At 49.9% G+C, this 16,086-nt stretch overlaps 3 protein-coding genes across 3 annotated transcripts; 2 read left to right on the forward strand and 1 right to left on the reverse strand.

The window, feature by feature from the left end:
• Nucleotides 1-777: 777 nt before the first annotated feature.
• Nucleotides 778-4,169, forward strand: ENH_00008980 (transmembrane domian-containing protein, putative; the record flags this gene model as incomplete). The annotated part of the gene is made up of 7 exons (XM_013578691.1): nt 778-1,242; nt 1,395-1,592; nt 1,837-2,064; nt 2,417-2,612; nt 2,891-3,087; nt 3,433-3,658; nt 3,907-4,169. 7 exons carry the CDS (start codon nt 778-780, stop codon nt 4,167-4,169), a joined length of 1,773 nt encoding a protein of 590 aa, XP_013434145.1.
• Nucleotides 4,170-5,104: 935 nt separating this feature from the next.
• Nucleotides 5,105-7,706, reverse strand: ENH_00008990 (plectin, putative; the record flags this gene model as incomplete). The annotated part of the gene is made up of 4 exons (XM_013578692.1): nt 5,105-5,329; nt 5,505-6,419; nt 6,921-7,007; nt 7,206-7,706. 4 exons carry the CDS (start codon nt 7,704-7,706, stop codon nt 5,105-5,107), a joined length of 1,728 nt encoding a protein of 575 aa, XP_013434146.1.
• A 1,045-nt stretch (nt 7,707-8,751) lies between these two features.
• ENH_00009000 (hypothetical protein, conserved) lies at nt 8,752-13,183 on the forward strand (the record flags this gene model as incomplete). The annotated part of the gene is made up of 14 exons (XM_013578693.1): nt 8,752-9,036; nt 9,298-9,350; nt 9,449-9,526; nt 9,787-9,850; nt 9,944-10,021; nt 10,232-10,346; nt 10,606-10,702; nt 11,154-11,379; nt 11,607-11,852; nt 11,954-12,208; nt 12,328-12,426; nt 12,601-12,642; nt 12,803-12,865; nt 13,079-13,183. The coding sequence occupies 14 exons, from the start codon at nt 8,752-8,754 to the stop codon at nt 13,181-13,183; spliced, it is 1,806 nt and encodes a 601-aa protein (XP_013434147.1).
• Between the last annotated feature and the right edge of the window lie 2,903 nt (nt 13,184-16,086).

Here is a 16,086-nt window from a genome sequence, read left to right on the forward strand (position 1 = left end):
ACAAGTGTTCAGGCAACAACAGAGGCCGCTCGACAGGATAAGCAGCGTATGCCTTCATCTTTTTTTGCTACTTTTCTCTCTTCTGTGGTATGTTTTACTCCCATGCTTCACATATACCCTGAATCTGCCCTTTTTCGTCACATTATGAACGAGAAGCTGCCCTCATTTCTCCTTGTGGGTTGGCTAGTCTGGTCTTTATGAAATGAATGCCAGCCTTCCGTCCAAGATTACGTCGCTCCCTTGCCTTTTTCGGTTTCATCTGTTTCAAACATACATTCTTCAGCACTCAGCAGCAACCTTCAGGAGTTAATTCGGTTGTTTAGGCGCTTTGCCCCTGGAAGGGTGTGCTCGTTGCAGCGAGCTCTGCAGAGAAGCTGCACTCCCTTATTCGTGCCTACCCAACTTTCCGGACTCATCTACCCTGCGTGAATGGCGTCGCTTTTGAGGAGAGCTTGATGAATAGCCCGCCGCAAGCTCTCACGGAGAACCTGCAGGGAACGATCATACTGCAGCGGCCAGGCAGCCGCTCTACGCAGCTACAGGACACACACAAGCAGCAGCAGCAACTCCACCGTGAACAGTTTTAGGAACGCAGGTATCCCCTCAGAAGCGACCACTCAAATAAACAGCTGGAACAGCATTTCATCAATTACCCAATCCACGGAAACGGTAGCAGCAAGAAAAGGAGAAGCGTCAGTAACAGCAGGCGGGTAACTCCCTGCATGCATTAGGTTGGGTGCGTACAATCCGTGGCCTGTGGGCCTGCGGTAAGGCAAAATGGCATCTGAGCCCTTCATAGATTACAAACCAACGTGGGAGGTGTTGGGCGGTGGGGACGTGAGTTTAGAGTCTGGCTCAGACTCTGCAACGGAGAGGAACCGTCTGAAGTCTGCTGAAGAAAAGGGAAAGGATCCAAGCAAAGAAAAGGGCGGCCGAGATAAATACCGAACTCATGATGAGCTCAAGATCCGGTCGGTGCTTGTTGTCAATGTCTCTTCGGCTCTAGACGGTTGTGATGACCAGCTCCTTCCAGCCACTTTCAGAGCCTTGGAGAGCGACTTGGGATTCCACCCCTCTCTTCTTGGTTACATCACTCTCTCTCAAACCCTATGCCTTTCAATTTTCTGTCCTCTTTGGGGATATCTCGCAGATAGGCATTCGAGGAAGTGGCTCTTAGTCTTTGGAACCACAGCATGGGGCATCATCACTACAGCCTTAGGGCTTGTTTCTGAGTTTTGGCAGGTAACGGTTAACTCAGAATCGACAGCTGTATTCCGCAGCAGAGGCCAAAAGGCCGGCTCCAGGCAGTGAACTTACGATTGGGCAGGTTTGGTGCTAGGGGAAAGTACTTGACCAGGGGTTGAAGGCGGGTGTCTGTGTAACTGTGCGTATAGGTAGCATTGCTTCGAGCTCTCAATGGGGTCTTCTTAGGCAGCGTAGGCCCTGTATCGCAAAGTATCTTGGCAGATACCTCACGCCGGCGGAGTTTGGGTTATTCTTTTGGCCTTGTTCAGCTGTGTACAAGCATGGGTCGCCTTGTAGGAGGCGTAGTAACAACTACAGTTGCGCAAGTACAAATGGGGGCCCTCAAGGTATATATATTCACCTGAAGTGGTGTATTCCGATTTGTAGAAGATCACACAGGAAGACAAGGGCCGATATTTGACGTTTCTCGTTTATGCTTGTTTGTTGGCTTCAACAGTGCATTTGTGTCATTAATTGCGACATGCATCTTTGTGTGTACACGTGTCCTCGTGTGTTGCGTGTCTTTTTGGATATTCAAGCGTATCTATAGTTTTTAAGCAGATTCGCATGCGTATTTTTTGTTCCTTTCAGGGCTGGCGCGCTTGTTTTATTTGCGTGGGTGCATTGAGCTGCTTGCTTGGGGTGTTAATATCTTTTATTTTGGAGGAAATCCCTAGGCGACGGGTGTTAAGGCCTCGCATGGATGATTCGGGGGGCACAGGCTCGGTGTCTCAGTCGCCAGATACGTGGTCGTCTTTCCTGAAGGCGGTCTTCACCGAATCCGTTTTCACGCCCAGCGTCCTCATTGTCATTCTTGAGGTATGCCAGGATGTCCCCGCTTACCTAGCTGGTTGGTTCGCTAGTTGGTGGCAGGCCTCTCTCACACTGCTGCCTCTATGAACAGATCATAGCGGGAAAAACGAGTCTGCAGGTCCTGAACACCAGGGGACGTATTTAACTTAGCAGTCATCCTATTTTTGAAGTTTGGATGTCTTAATTGTTTCAGTGTTTCGCAAAGACCAGGTTCCTTTTCGTTCGCCGTGTGTACAGCCCCGTAGTCTTTTTTGTTCTATGTATGTTGATTGACACCTATTGCGTTTGCGTTGCTGGTATGGGTGTTCCTTGTTTTCGATATGTTGCCGTTATGGGTTTTACTGTTCTTCTGTCTTAGGGCTTGGTAGGCACAATCCCTTGGTCGGCCTTTAGCTTCAACACGATGTTCTTTCAGTACTGCAACATGTCTGACCTCAAGGCAGCCTACATCATGGGGGCCCTTCTTATTGGCTCTGCTGTGGGCGGCGTCTTGGGGGGGCTTCTGGGAGATAAACTCTACGAGTGGTCACCGTGGCACGGGAGGCCTCTTGTTGGTACGGTTTTTGGAGTTCCATGAATCTTTGGGAGCCTTTCAAGGCAATGATATTTTTTCAAGCAGCGGAACTGTTTGAAAAAATATCACTTTGGTCTCTGCTGCCTTATGTTGGCCCCGCGTTATCTGCTTGTACTTCTGCGTCTTCATCTCTGTCTCTTTCTTTTGCCTGCTGTTTTGTAGAGCCTCTCTCCTACCTATATTTTGTTCATAGACTCTGCTTGGGAAGTCAGCAGGAGCAATGCACTGCGGTTTTGCTTGTATTTCCCTTTTACTCAGGCCAATTTGCGATGGCTGTGCGCGTGCCTCTGCTGGTTATTGCGTACGTCGTGGTCCCCAAAGAGGAAACCTCTTTCACTATTTTCATGTTTCTCGCCCTGTTTGTCGGCCTCTCATCTATGGCGGGCGTTGCAGTCAACCGGCCAATTCTTGCGGACGTCGTTCGCCCGAATCACAAGGCTACTGTCTTTGCCCTTGTAAGCACTGAAGTGTGCACGAAACGCTCTCAGGATGCATTGTTCATTTGCATTCACATTCATATTAATTTTTGAAGGCTTGTGGTGAGGGCTGGCCTTTGATTCTGAGGACGCTGTGATTTAACTACACCTTTCCTTACGAGATGGCGCATGCATCGGCTTTAGTGCTGCTGCTGAGGCTTTCTCTGTTGTTTTTGGGGCACAGGGACAATGTGTAATCGCATGGAGGCGCGACAATAAACCAATGCGTGCTTGCTCGTGAATTTGCTTGCCGAGCGTTTTCTATTTCGTCCATGTGCGGAATACTTTCTGTCGGGGATTTTTTCGTGTGTTTTCATCTTGCAGACAGTGGCTGTGGAGGGAAGTGGTGCAGCCATATTGGGGGCCCCGTTGGTTGGTTACCTGGCTGAGCATTCGTTTGGCTACCTCCGAACAACTCTGCTGGTGTCAGAGATGCCTGAACAACTACGCGTGGGCAATGCAAACGCTCTCGCTGCTGCCCTTGCCTTCCTGACTGTCATTCCTTGGTCCATCTCCTTCATTCTCTACGGGCTGCTACATTTTACATACGGTCAGCCTGCGCAGGCAATTGCTGTATCTAACCTCTACTTCTTAATCCCTCAACTGCCTTTAGTTGGGGCAAGTCATCGGTTCTACATCAGCTGTCATTTTCCGTAAATGCTGACATGCGGCCAGAACTTTCTCGTCCCTGCATCGTGTGTTCTGCGGCGCCATTAGATGTAGCGCCCGAGTATCATGTATCAGTTCCTTCTGTTTTAGTTTATTATTTGTGCATTCTCTGCTCTTTTGACACCGCAGGGCGCGACCAGGAGAGGATGAACACCATAGTGGAAAAGGAGTATAGGCAGGACGAGCAGGACGAACAGGATGGGCAGGACAGGAGACACACGCGAATGGGGGACGTAGATACAGAAACTGCTGTTTCAGCAGACGCCGTTGCCGAGGGGTTCGTAGGAGGTGACGACAGCAACAGTGACGCGACCCCACTGCGCTCATCACCTAGAAGGGCGGAAGCCCTTAGCCGCAGTTCCACTGATGTACAGCGGCAGCCACAACAATAATAGCACTACAAGCTAGAATACAGAGGAGCCATTCTAGGGAACTGCAAAGGCGGTTAAGACGAAGCAGCCATCGCAACCACCACGTATTCGGCGTTTAGGAGGGGCAGCTTGTCGCTGCCGGAGTGAATGTATTAGCAGGCAGCCCCTGTCTAAATATCCGGGCACTTGACGAAGCCGGACTAGCTCCACTCGTAGCAAGGGACGCTCTACAGGTGGCTAGCTAGGCAGCTTTTTTCAAGACAGCTTTATTCAAATGTGGTTCGAGCTTGGCTGTGCGTTGTTCCTAATGCCTTCGAGAGGCTGCCTACAACAATCCCGGGCAGTAGGAGACAAAGTAGCCTTCGTTGCTGCTGTTCTTGCTCCTGCACAAGGTGCTACAGCTGCTTCTGGGAATGGTTGCTCCCAAGGATGGTTCAGTAGGAAGAGCCACGTTTTTGTGCTGCGGCAGCCGCGGCATCCTGTGTTGGCATCCAGTGCTCACAAGTGCTGCAACAATAATTGCACCATTTCACCTTACTTTTGCGCTTGTTAACTCGCTGGGCGAACTGTTTTGACTCGAAGAGAGGATAGCACAGTAGCGGCACCGACAGCCTGTCTCTCAGCTATTGCTAGTGGCCTGTAGCTGGGTAGGTATGCAACTAGAAGCCTTGAAGGCGATGCCATGCCAGATGCAGCCCCTTGGTTCTCCAGCGAAGGCATTTTAGAACTGCCACCGCACCTACGCTCCCACTTATCCAGCTGGTTGCTTTGCCACAGAGGTCGTGGTGCCACAGAGGTCGTGGCGACATTGCTAGAGGCTTCGTCTTCTGTGCGTTGTTGCTTCCAATGAGTTTTCCTTGCGTCAGCCGGCTGCTGAAGCATGCAGCTTTGCTAGTGTCTATTTCACTGGAACACAGAACCAGCTGCAGCTGGAAAATCCAAACCAATTTCCAGGCCTAGTCATGCGGAGAGCCAATTGCGTAGCTGTCAGCAGTGGACGTCCTGGCCGAGGGGGGACCCCAATCTGGTGCTGCGTGCACTTGAGAATTCGCAGATATCATTCTAACTGGCAGCAGGCACGCTCCTTGCTGATGCTGTTGCTGCTGCTCCTTTTCATCCAGACACGCTAACAAAGGACAAACCGCGAGAGATTCGCTTTGCCGAGCCAACTGCTGCAGCCCCTGCAGTCACACAGCAGCGCACAGCTGTAGACACAGTGTCCTCAACCGAGATGTCATAACCAAAAACACTATGGAGTGGACGGCACAGTGCAAGCAGCTCGTTTATATATCCTCTTCAAAGACAATAATTGTTAAAGCTGCGCAAAGTCTCAAATGACCCTACCCCTAAGCATACCTGTGCAAGTGACATGTACTGCGAAGCCAGCTCCCGCTTTTCTCGCAACGCTTTTTGAATTTCTTCCGTCGCTATTCGAAATTCCCGCTGTAATCTGTGTTCGTGCTGTTGCTTCTGCTCCAGTTGATGCCTCAAGTGCTCTGTCTCCCTACAGGCCCTCTCGTGTTCGTTCTGTAGACGCAGAAAAGATGCAGCAGCGCGCCTTGCAGCTGCAGCTAAGGCACCGTTACGCCGGCCCTCTATATCATCTTCGTCATCGCTGCAGCTGCGCTGGCTGCCGTTGCTGTCACTTCTTTTGCTGCTGTTGCTACAGAAGCTGCTGCCTCGATGCACTTGTCGCAAAAGCGGTTCGAGATGTTCGTACGCCAACTGACGTTCACTACAGAGCGCCTCTACTCTGCTCATTGCCTCCTTCTGTTCTTCATTTGCTGTTGTTGCTGCCTCCGCTGTTTCCTGCTGCAGTTGCTGCATCTGCTGCAGTTGCATCTCGTAACGCATGCGGTCCTCGGCTGCACGTGCTTTCTCAGTGTTAAGATCATCGACTGCCTTTGTGTTTGACGCCAGGGCAGCCCTGAGCTGCTGCTGCTGCTGCTCTATTTGCTGCTGAAGCAGGTCTGTCTGAGCTGCGGAGGCCTGCTGCTGCTGAAGCAGCTGCGCTTCTACAGCAGCAACTTCCTGGGTGCGTCTTTCAACTAGTTCCTGCTGCTGCTGCTGCTGGCCCTGCAGTTCCTGCAGCTGTTGCCGTAGTTGCTTTAGAGCTTCCTGTCTCTCCTCCTGTTGCTGCTTACTTTTTGCGAGCAACGATCTGTTTGCTTGTTTCAGTGACCGTAATTCTTCCTGCTGCTGCTGTAGTTGCTGTTGTTGTAGCTGCTGCTCCTCAACGCTGCGCCGCTGTGACGCTTCCAGGGTCCTGACCTGCAGGTAAACCCCAAAGAACGAGCAGCCACCCGTGGACGTAGATGTCCTCCAGAGTGGGTTTCTCGTATGAGTGTCCTAAGCATTTTCACTGAAAATATGAGGCCTTCGATGAGAGTATGTTCGGCGGCGACGCGGCCTATGGTGGCAAGTGCTTGCATTTGCTCGTTGAATCATAAAGCCACTTGTTAAGCAATTCTCCTGTGTATTTCAGTCGCTCTGCACTATTGTTCTGTGTACCTCAGTAGTGTTGTAGACACTGCTCAAAAAAGCGTGGTACGTGAACAATTCAAAAGACCGTTTGTGTTGTATCCAGTGCAAAGGCAACTGTAGGCGCGCTTGACTAAGGTGCTAGCATGAATTTCCATGGCTCAGTCCTCAGTCATGCACCCTTATTTATCCGTTTTTCATCCACCATATGCGCTGTTTATCGCTAGAGATCAACCGCAGAGGGTGGAAGATTCGTAGTGTACACTGTATAATCTAGGGTCTAGTACGTACCTGCTCAAGAAGCTCTTGCCTCTTCTTCTGGAGATTTCTGTTTCGGTCATTTAACTCTTTACTCTTATCTGCAAGCTCTTTGTTTTCCTGCAGGACAAAATTCAAATGCTGAGAACTATAGCACAGACCACGAGAACTTGGCCATGAACACTGCAGTGATCCCACGGCCTTTGGCTTTCAGTATTTAGGACTCTGTAGTTCTGGTTCACCAATTTTGAGTCCGTCTTATGCTTTTGTGCTTGAATATGAAGCTTTGCTGCATAAGGTCTAGAGTATTTGGCTTACAAGGTTAAGTTTGGTATTTGCTTCAGTCAACTGCTTCTGTTGCTCCTCTGCCTCCGCCCGGAAAGCAGCAGCTTCTCGCTGAGTTTCTTCGAGCCGTTTCTCAGTTGCAGCAGCTGCTGCTGTTGCTTTCGCATTGGCCTCGCGAAGCACGTGATTCGCTGCATCCTTTTCAGCTGCTGCTGATGCCGCTGCTGCCGTTGCCTGTTGCTGCTGCTGCAGCTCCTGCTGCAGTTCCTGCAGCTGTTTTTCCCTTTGAAAAAGCTGCTGTTGCAGCAGGGACTTCTCACGTGTTGTCGCTTGGAGCTTCCCTATCAATGTCTTGTTTTCTGCAAGGAGCTCTTGGCGCTGGCTAGCTAGCTCTTTGTTAGCTGTAACCAGATTGCTGTTCTGAGCCTCCAGGGCCTCAGCTAGCTGCTGTGCTTCTGCCCGCTGCTCCTTAAGGCGCTTGTATTCTGAGCCGAGCTGCTGCAGGCGCGACAGAAACTCTGGGTCCCCCTCCATTATCCTAACTCCAAATCGCCAAACCTAACCCCTAGACTGAAGAAGAAACTGGGCCAAGCAATTGTTCACGCCGGAAAATTTGGCGCTCCCGGCAAGCAGACGAGCCGCTTAAAGCTTTTGGGAGTTTACATTAACCATGTGTTCCAGGTTCTGGAAATTGGAGGAGTGAGGATCTCAGAGGCTTCACAGTGTACACTTTATAGAAGAGCCTCAGGAGATTCGAGGGCAATTCAAGTCTCGCAGCTGCTATGCAGCTGCGAGTCTTCAAAGACAATACCGGAGGCAAACGTGTGCGAAGAACAAAACTTGCAAGACACAGCTTGACTGTTCCCGTTGGCCCGTCCAGTAATACTGGGACTTCTCACGGTTTTGGGCCTAGGGTTTGAGCTTTGAGCTCCAGAGTCCCGAAAATACGCTTAGAAGCGCTTGATCCATTTTTAAAAGAATAATGGGCAAAGAATTCATTGAAAGAAAACGCAGACACTTACAAACGTCTCAGCTGCTCCGGTTGCCACGGACTAGGGAGGCATGGGTACAGCTCAATGTCTAATCACAGCATCCCAGGACTACTGTAAAGTCCCTTGTAGCCAATTCATTCACTTATTTTAAAGCTGCAGAGTTTCGCAACTCTACCTGCCCACCGGTGTCTCTTACGCTGCCGCCGCTCTGGGAGCGGCAAGAACCCGTGATGCCAGTGAAGTTGCCCTCAAGGCAAAGAAATAATGGCGCGGATTGTCAACTTGTCAGTTTCCGGGTATTTGTTCTGTTTACTTGATTTATGCATCTTCAGAGTCCCTAACCAATGACAGGATCAACAGAAGGGTCCCCCCTACTGGCGTGTTGTTGGCTCTACAACAGAAAGACCTGATTTGCTACTTTCCGGTGCAGCAATTAGCGCCACGAAGGAAGCTCAACGCCTCATGCCACCGGCCTGCAGTCGCTGCGGCCCCACTGTTCTCTCCAGCAGCAGCAGTAATAACAGCAGCTGAGACAGCGAAAGCGTAGATATCACTGGTCTTGGCGAATTGTTGGCCTTTGTAGAATAATGGCATTTGGGCAGGGCCCGCAGCAAAGCCACCGGCGAAACCGCCAAAAAAGAGGTCGACACCAGCAAGAGAATCAGGAGCAACCAGAAGAGGAGAAGCAGCAGACGGGATCTCAAGAGCAGCAAAAACGGCAGCAGGAGGATCAACAGCTACACCGACGACAGCAGGCACACCGGCTGCAGCAGCATCGGCCGGAGCTGCGATTGCCCAAAGTTCACGTCGAATATTTGGGCCCAAAGAAAGGAAAGGCTCTCGTTGCCTCTGAGGCTATTCAGACAGCGGAGGTCAGGCACAGCCCGCAAAGCATATGGTAGCGTGACCAGTTGCGGCCATCAGCTCGATTCGGTGGTGCAGCTAGCTACAGTTTTCGCTTCGAGTAGAGTTCGCGCTGCAGCTTTCCACATAACCAGCTTTGGGCGACTAAGTTAGACATGCACTACATTACGGAAATGTTGGATCACCCAGAATGTGTTCATGATTAAGCCTTCAAGCCGGCCTTTTGTATTGTACGCTTCCTGGCTTAAAGTGCATCTGCTTGAACGCAGGTTATTTACACGGAAGACCGTCCACTACTTGCAGTGCAGCACGAGTTTTCGCGGTCAGTCAAAAACTCAAGGCATAAACAGTGTGTTTTGAACCCTAGCACGGTTTTACAGGGTTTACAATTTGTCCTTAAGGGTTTGCGTGTATTTGCAGGCTCTGTGGATTGGCATGTGAAAATTGCTTGAGATTTGTGGGCTCGCTGAAAGACTCCATTAGGCATGTCTTAACTAAGTGGGTGATATTATAAAGTGCAGCCCTATGTTTCAATACTCAATGCGAAAAGAGGTACCCATGAAGGCGCTTGGATGCTTTTGTGTGTTTTCTGTCTCTCTTATAACTCACTCTTAAACTGCAGCTGTGACCCTAAACCATAGGTGCCCTCCAGAAGCCTTTTGACATTCTAGTTTTGACCCCGGTAAGCCATAGTAGTTTCGCCACTTGATCGCAGCATGCTTGGCTAAGGTGCAAAATAGAAGCTGCTGCTGCTGCAGGGCAGGCCGGCATCGCTCAGCGGCCAAGCTGGAGTCTCTGCCTGATTCCTTTCTCCAGAGAGCAGTGAGTCACAAGTAAAAGGCGTCCAAGCATTTAACTTCGTTTACACATGCCGCAAGCTCTGCTGCAATTTGGTTCTTGGGGTTTATGATTCAGGGACTTGTTTTGAGTTCTGTAGTGCCGTGCGGGGAGGCCCACTGCGAGGCGGTTTTCTGCTCTCAGCAATGCCGCCAGGTTAGTATACTTGTAAATAGAACTTCCAGCATTAAAACTTTCAACACTAGGCTGCGGCAAAACTTTGGAGCGTTTTTGTGCGTTTTTTGCCGAGATGTAAAATGTCGGTTCGTCTGCTGGGTGGGAATTTCAAAAGAGTGCCGTAAAACCTCCTTCAGGAGTGGGTGGCTAGGTGGGGTGCTTGCGCTTTTAAATGTGCTTGCTTAACAGCACGCTCGTTGCGAAACTCTTCATCGAATGGTTTGCGTGGAGGCTAGGGAGCCTAACAGTTGGCAGCTTTTTCTGTCTCACGCCCGTCGGCACCATGATGGCCTTGTCATGGCAGGTAATGTGATATTTCTTGGCGTAGGGCTTGAGGCTGAGGTTCTTAAGGCCACTTCCATCTTGCATTGCTGTCTGTATAGGTTCCGTCCGGGTTCACGGCTGGGTGTAAAAGTGTCTTCACACTGCTTATGGTTGGAAGTTCGTTTGGCTTCGCCGGAGGACTCTCTATAACTTTTGAACTCAACAATGCATGTCAGGACTTCATGGTGCAGAATTTCCGATTCGCATCACGAATATTGTTCCAAGGTTTGTTGCTGCAGGTCTCTGCGTGGCGCACGTTGTATTTGAGGTGATCTTCAAGCGTCGCCAATTCTCAGAGGCTGTGACACCTTTTCTGCAGTTCTATTCCGCTCCCTGGTGAGTCTCCCATGTTTTCATGTGCCGCTATTTTCGTTACACATTTGCCTTGCTTTATTGGATCTATTCCGGAACGCGCTGCATATATGCTAGTTATCCGTATTTGTTCTCTATTCACTCTATCATTTCTTTCGTCTTATTGCGTGCTCTGCCATATGTGGGTTTATTCCTTTGTGCATATCTCTGCCTCCGCCGATTGCGCGTTGCTGTCTTCTGTTCGTTTCATATGCCGCCATTTCTGTGGCTTCTCTATTTATATGGTTCTCCTTTGTGACTTATTTGTGGCCGCTCGTGTATCCATGTGCTTTTGTCCAACATTCTTGTTATAGTTTAGTCGTTGTGCTTTGTCTTTAAGCGTTTCCACCCATTGTCTCATGCCGTCCCTTTGTGCTCTTGCTTGTTTTATACAATAAAGACCTTAAGCCTTTTGCCTTCGTAATTTGGCTTGCAGGGAGTCACTTGCTCAGTCCTGCCCTAGCCAAGAAACAACTCCTATTGGCTTGAGGGCTCAGACGAACCCCGAGACTGAAACTGTTGAAGGTCGGAGGGCCCTGTTGAAGGAGTCCCTGGATCTTCTGTCAAAAGCCCTGAAGCCTGCTCTGAGAGGAGCAGCAGCTATGCCACAAGAAAGAGACCTAGAAACCTTATTCCAGTTGGATTTTTACTCCAAACTAATGGTCGGCAACTGAAAAAAAAACGAAGTGCAGGACTGTAGCTTATTTATTCTCAGTCATAGCGATATGCGAAAAGTCGAAGTTCGGTGTACCGTGCTAACTACGATTTCCTGAAGGCAGTGACGATGACTGCGTCTTCTGCAGCACTACTGCCAGCCGCAAGTGCATCTCCGCTTTTGCTTCGCTTGAGTAGGCAGAGGGTTTTTCGTTGCTCTTATTTGATCGCTCAGGGCACATTCGCCCTCGTATGTCTCGACGTGGAATTCCCCCATCCTCTTAATAGCCGTCTCCTAGCCTTTAAGTGGCGCTCTCCAGTGGTCCATCCCCTAATTTCCAGCTTTCAAAGCCAGGACTCCCAACTCGGCGCTTTGCAGTTAACTGAGGAGGCTCTAGTGCGAGTGCCACAGAAAGGGCTCCGAGATTATCTGGAAAATGTGACGGCGGAGGACGCCAACGCCGAGCATATCCTAGGCCACGTGAGCTGGTGCAGTCACGTAGTTTAACTGCTGCTCTGGCATTTATGAAGCATGACTTGGAGTTTATGGCTCGTGATCAAAGGCATGTGCTTGTGTGATAGCTGCTGCAAGAAGTGCACGAAATAACTCGCTGGAATGAAGCGGATGAAGCGTGTCAAGTGGAGGTGGAAGACACGGAGGGGTCTCTTGAAGTAGGGGTTCTCGCTGCTGATTCTGCAGGAACTCTCAGGCTCCCCTGGCGAGCCCCCTTACTGCCTTTCATAGGCTGGGGTTTATTCCAGCTAGGGTCCATGACAAATCACAGTTGCTGGCCAAATGCAGAGTCGGATTTCCCTTTGAGCAAGCCGGCTCTAGAGGTACGCCATCATAGTGGCTGATGGTTCCTGGCTAGGAGTTTAGTGTACAGGTGCTCGGTGGGCAGCCAGAGCTTTTAGGGGGTGGAAACACGCTCTATGAAATTTAAAGTCTTTTGCAGGTTCGGGCTTTAAGGCCGATCAAGAACGGAGAAGAAGTGACAGTGTCATATATAGACGAGGCCCTCCCTCTTCATGAGCGCCGCCAGATCCTGCAGGCGGTACGGCCTAAGGTTCATGGCATACGGTTTCTGTAGGCTAGGTCGCTTCACCTCCAGTACTGCATCAACCGGTGTCTTGCACTCCTGCGATTAGAGAGAGCAATTAGCTTAGGGTTGGGTGTTTTGAGTTTAAGGGATTAGGGAGAACAATTACGACGGTTTTCTTCGATGCAGAATTACGGTTTCTCCTGCACTTGTCCTCGCTGCGTTGTGGAGGTAAGCTCTCAAAGCTCAATTCACGCATCTGGGAAGATTTATAAATTCCCTAAAGGGGCATTTTCACTATTTCTTGCGTGTCTACATGCTTTCGTCGGCAACGTGGAAGTATAAATATGGGAAGGATTCAGGTATACGCAATAAGAGTTTTGCATGCCAGGCTACTGAAGCGTTGCTGGTGCTGAGGAAGGTTCCTGAATGTCTTGACGACAACCGATTGAATGTGAGTTGCTGTTGTGACTGAAGCTATACAACCGTTGGTGCTCGTGTTAAGTTGCTGCTGTGGCACCTGTCGCCCTTCCTGCTTTTGTTACAATATCACTTGCCTCTGCACTGTTCATGCCTTGTTGCCAGGGCCCTGCCACCGTTACTGCGATTGTTATCGAAGTACGTACCGTCTGTTTCTACTCTCTGTTGTCTTAATTATCATTCTCAGGAGCTTGTCGCGAGACGGACTGGTCTGCCTGTGGCTATTGTTACCGAGGTCAGAGAATATGCTCGTCGGCTTACCAAGCCGCAAGAACGGAGCGCCGAGTTTTAACTGTCCTGTGTAGAAGCTATAGTGATTTGCTTATGTACTTAGGAATCCTTTCAGACAGTGGATTAATGGCTTCTGCGCACCAGATGCGCAGCTGCCACGATGTCTTGGGGCTCCAAGCTGGTACCCAAAGTCCCGAAGTACGTGAATTGCCAGACTGAAGGAACGTGTTGTGATTCTACCACCAGGAAATAACAGAACAATTTATGTATAAGCTGCAACAGAAGAAGAATACACCGGAGTGTTGTCCGTATCACATCAATAAATCAAGAGTAGTTTGGAATGTGAGGATTTTGGCGCGGAAACAATTGATTTGAATGGAATAAGCATCACCGTACACTCATAATGAAGCAGCCATTTAGTAAATCGTGGACTGCAGTTTTACACCGTATATGTACAACGCAGATGAGAGCGCCTTAGCAGTTAGGACCCTTGGTTCAGTGGGAGTCGTTCGTGTCACGGCACGACTTATCACAGCAGGTGAGCGCATGTGTGCAGAGCGTTGCGACAATATGCGGTCATTTGCAACCACGTGACACACTGTTTGAGGTTAGTATGCGCCTTCTGCAACGGTCACTCAGAAAATAGGACGGTTTAGGTAGGTGAAGGGTGTGCTGTAGCAGGCCAAGCATCACTGGCTGCCGTGTGCTTGGAAATCCATGATCAGATTAGTCAAAAAGACTAAGCGCATCCACAAGAAATCTGCAGATTTATCTTGCTGTGGCTGTGTACTCTACACTAGGAAGTGAAAAATGTCTTGATAAAATGTTGCTTTACAGTAAATGAGCACTAGAAAAATCCGACAATGGCAAAACGTAGGGAACTGTGTAATTCGGGAATATGCCCTTTTGAAAACTGAGACAGGCCCAGCTCCGCCTCCCTGTTTTGTAAAAGCACTCTTAGCAGTAAAAAAGTGGCACAAATTATTCATCCGAATGGGCGAATCCCATGAAGCAAGCTGACCAGGCAGGCATGCTGCTGATGCAGCGGGCAGCCGTGCTTTAGGACAACAAAGCTCATGGCACCGCTCAGCTGTCCCCGAGGTATGTAGGCACATGAGCTGTCTGGCTTGATGACGGCGCGGTAACGCTGCATTTATTTATTCATTGGGTGGTCGACGAAGTCACAGAAAGCAGGTCAAATGCGCACTGCAAGTGCCACGTAGGTTGGCTGCATGGTCTGATGGCAGCACAGTAGCCCCGTACTTATTTATCCACAGAATGAGCGGTACAATCGCAGAAAGCAAGTCTAGTTATAGACGCTGCAGATGCTGGATATCGACAGATTGTCTGTTTGTTGAAACAATGCATTAAGAGTGGGCATCTAGGGTATTTTCGGCAGGCTTAAGTTTCGTTCTTCTTAAACTTTCGAAAAACAGATTTGCAGACAATGCTTTGTCATCAGCATAGGCAGCGGGCATATCACTGGGGACGCTCACAGTTTTGGGTGTCCTCCGCGGAGTGAGTAGAAGAGCTACCGCTATCTCAAGCTGTGTGCACCATGAACAACCACCCACTGTACATTGCGCGCACACAGAGCTAAGCTAGCCTTAGCCTTTTCGCGTAGTTATCGTGCGTCTGTTGGTGTTCGTTGTGAGGGCTAATTACTATGCCGCAGGTTTTTGTGCCGCATCAGTTTTACAGCATATGTTTTGGAACTGATGCTGCTTGTAATCTGCAAAGTAGGCATTCCTGTGATGTTATGCAAAGCACACATGCACCAAAGGAATCCAACTGAAGCAATTTACAGCGGCTGCAAGCACACCAGTGCGTGTGGACCGTGCAGTCACCTGCGTCAAGTTGGCGTTAGCTCCTGGGCTCGTGAACGCATCACTGCACGTAGGGCATGCAGGAGCGCATTAGCATGCTTAGCCTACGGCTGATGTCTTCTCCGACGTCGTTGCTTGATATGCAACAATGACCCTAGAGAATAGAGCTGTAGTGCATTGGAAGTTGCATTTTTGCTGGTGGGTGGCGTCATTACGTCCAATGACAAATTGAAAAATGCAACTTCCCATGCACCACAGCTCTATTCTCTAGGGTCATTGTTGTATATCAAGCAACGACGTCGCAGGAGATATCAGCCATAGGCTAAGCATACTAATGCGCCCCTGCATGCCCTACGTGCAGTGATGCATTCACGAACCCAGGAGCTAACACCAACTTCACGCCACCCACGGTTCAAATGCCTGTTCAGTTTATCATTAAAGACGCCGCGCCGTCTGGCTTGCTGTGGGCGAGGGTAGACAGATATACCTGGCTTCAGGAGCTCGCATGCGTTCGTTCCAGAGGCGGCGCGATACTTTATGGCGCCAATTGTGGGCTATACACAGCGCGGAGGAGCAGCAAGCTCCTGTCTGTAGAAAGAAAATTTCATTGCTGGAGTGAGAGTCCAGTTTAGGCGGATTTCTCCGAATTAGCTCAGAGGCCTTTAATTACTTACATGAGGGATGAAAAACCTGCAGGTGACGTTTGGCCGATGAGGAGGGTGCGGCGTGTGCCGGCCACAAAGAGTAGGTCAATGCAGAGCTCTGCACTGACCTGCAAAAGGCTATTCCAAGCAACACGTCTAGCTGGCAGTGATTGCAGTGTTTGTGATCTTTGTGATCTGATGCTCCTTTGCTATCCTGGGATGGGTATTTGAAAAGATTGACAGGTTTGCCTCGCGTAACGTCGACAAAGAACAACTGTCAGCCAGAGAATGAAGCTGTGGCTGCACCCAGGAGAAGCTCGCAGAGCGGGCGGAGAGTGGCAAGAGACCCAAAAGCGGCTATCTAACAATGATGCATCTCGTGAGGCTGCCAATATAGTGACCCAAAAGCAAACTCCGATAAAAGTATACAAGCAGGCACATAAAAAAAGCGCCCGAACCCAACGCAGACGGCTTCTGGACCATTGGTTTCCGCT

Source organism: Eimeria necatrix, genomic scaffold, assembly GCF_000499385.1.
Source record: "Eimeria necatrix Houghton genomic scaffold, Enh_scaff126, whole genome shotgun sequence".
In the NCBI taxonomy this organism is placed as follows: Eukaryota; Apicomplexa; class Conoidasida; order Eucoccidiorida; family Eimeriidae; genus Eimeria; species Eimeria necatrix.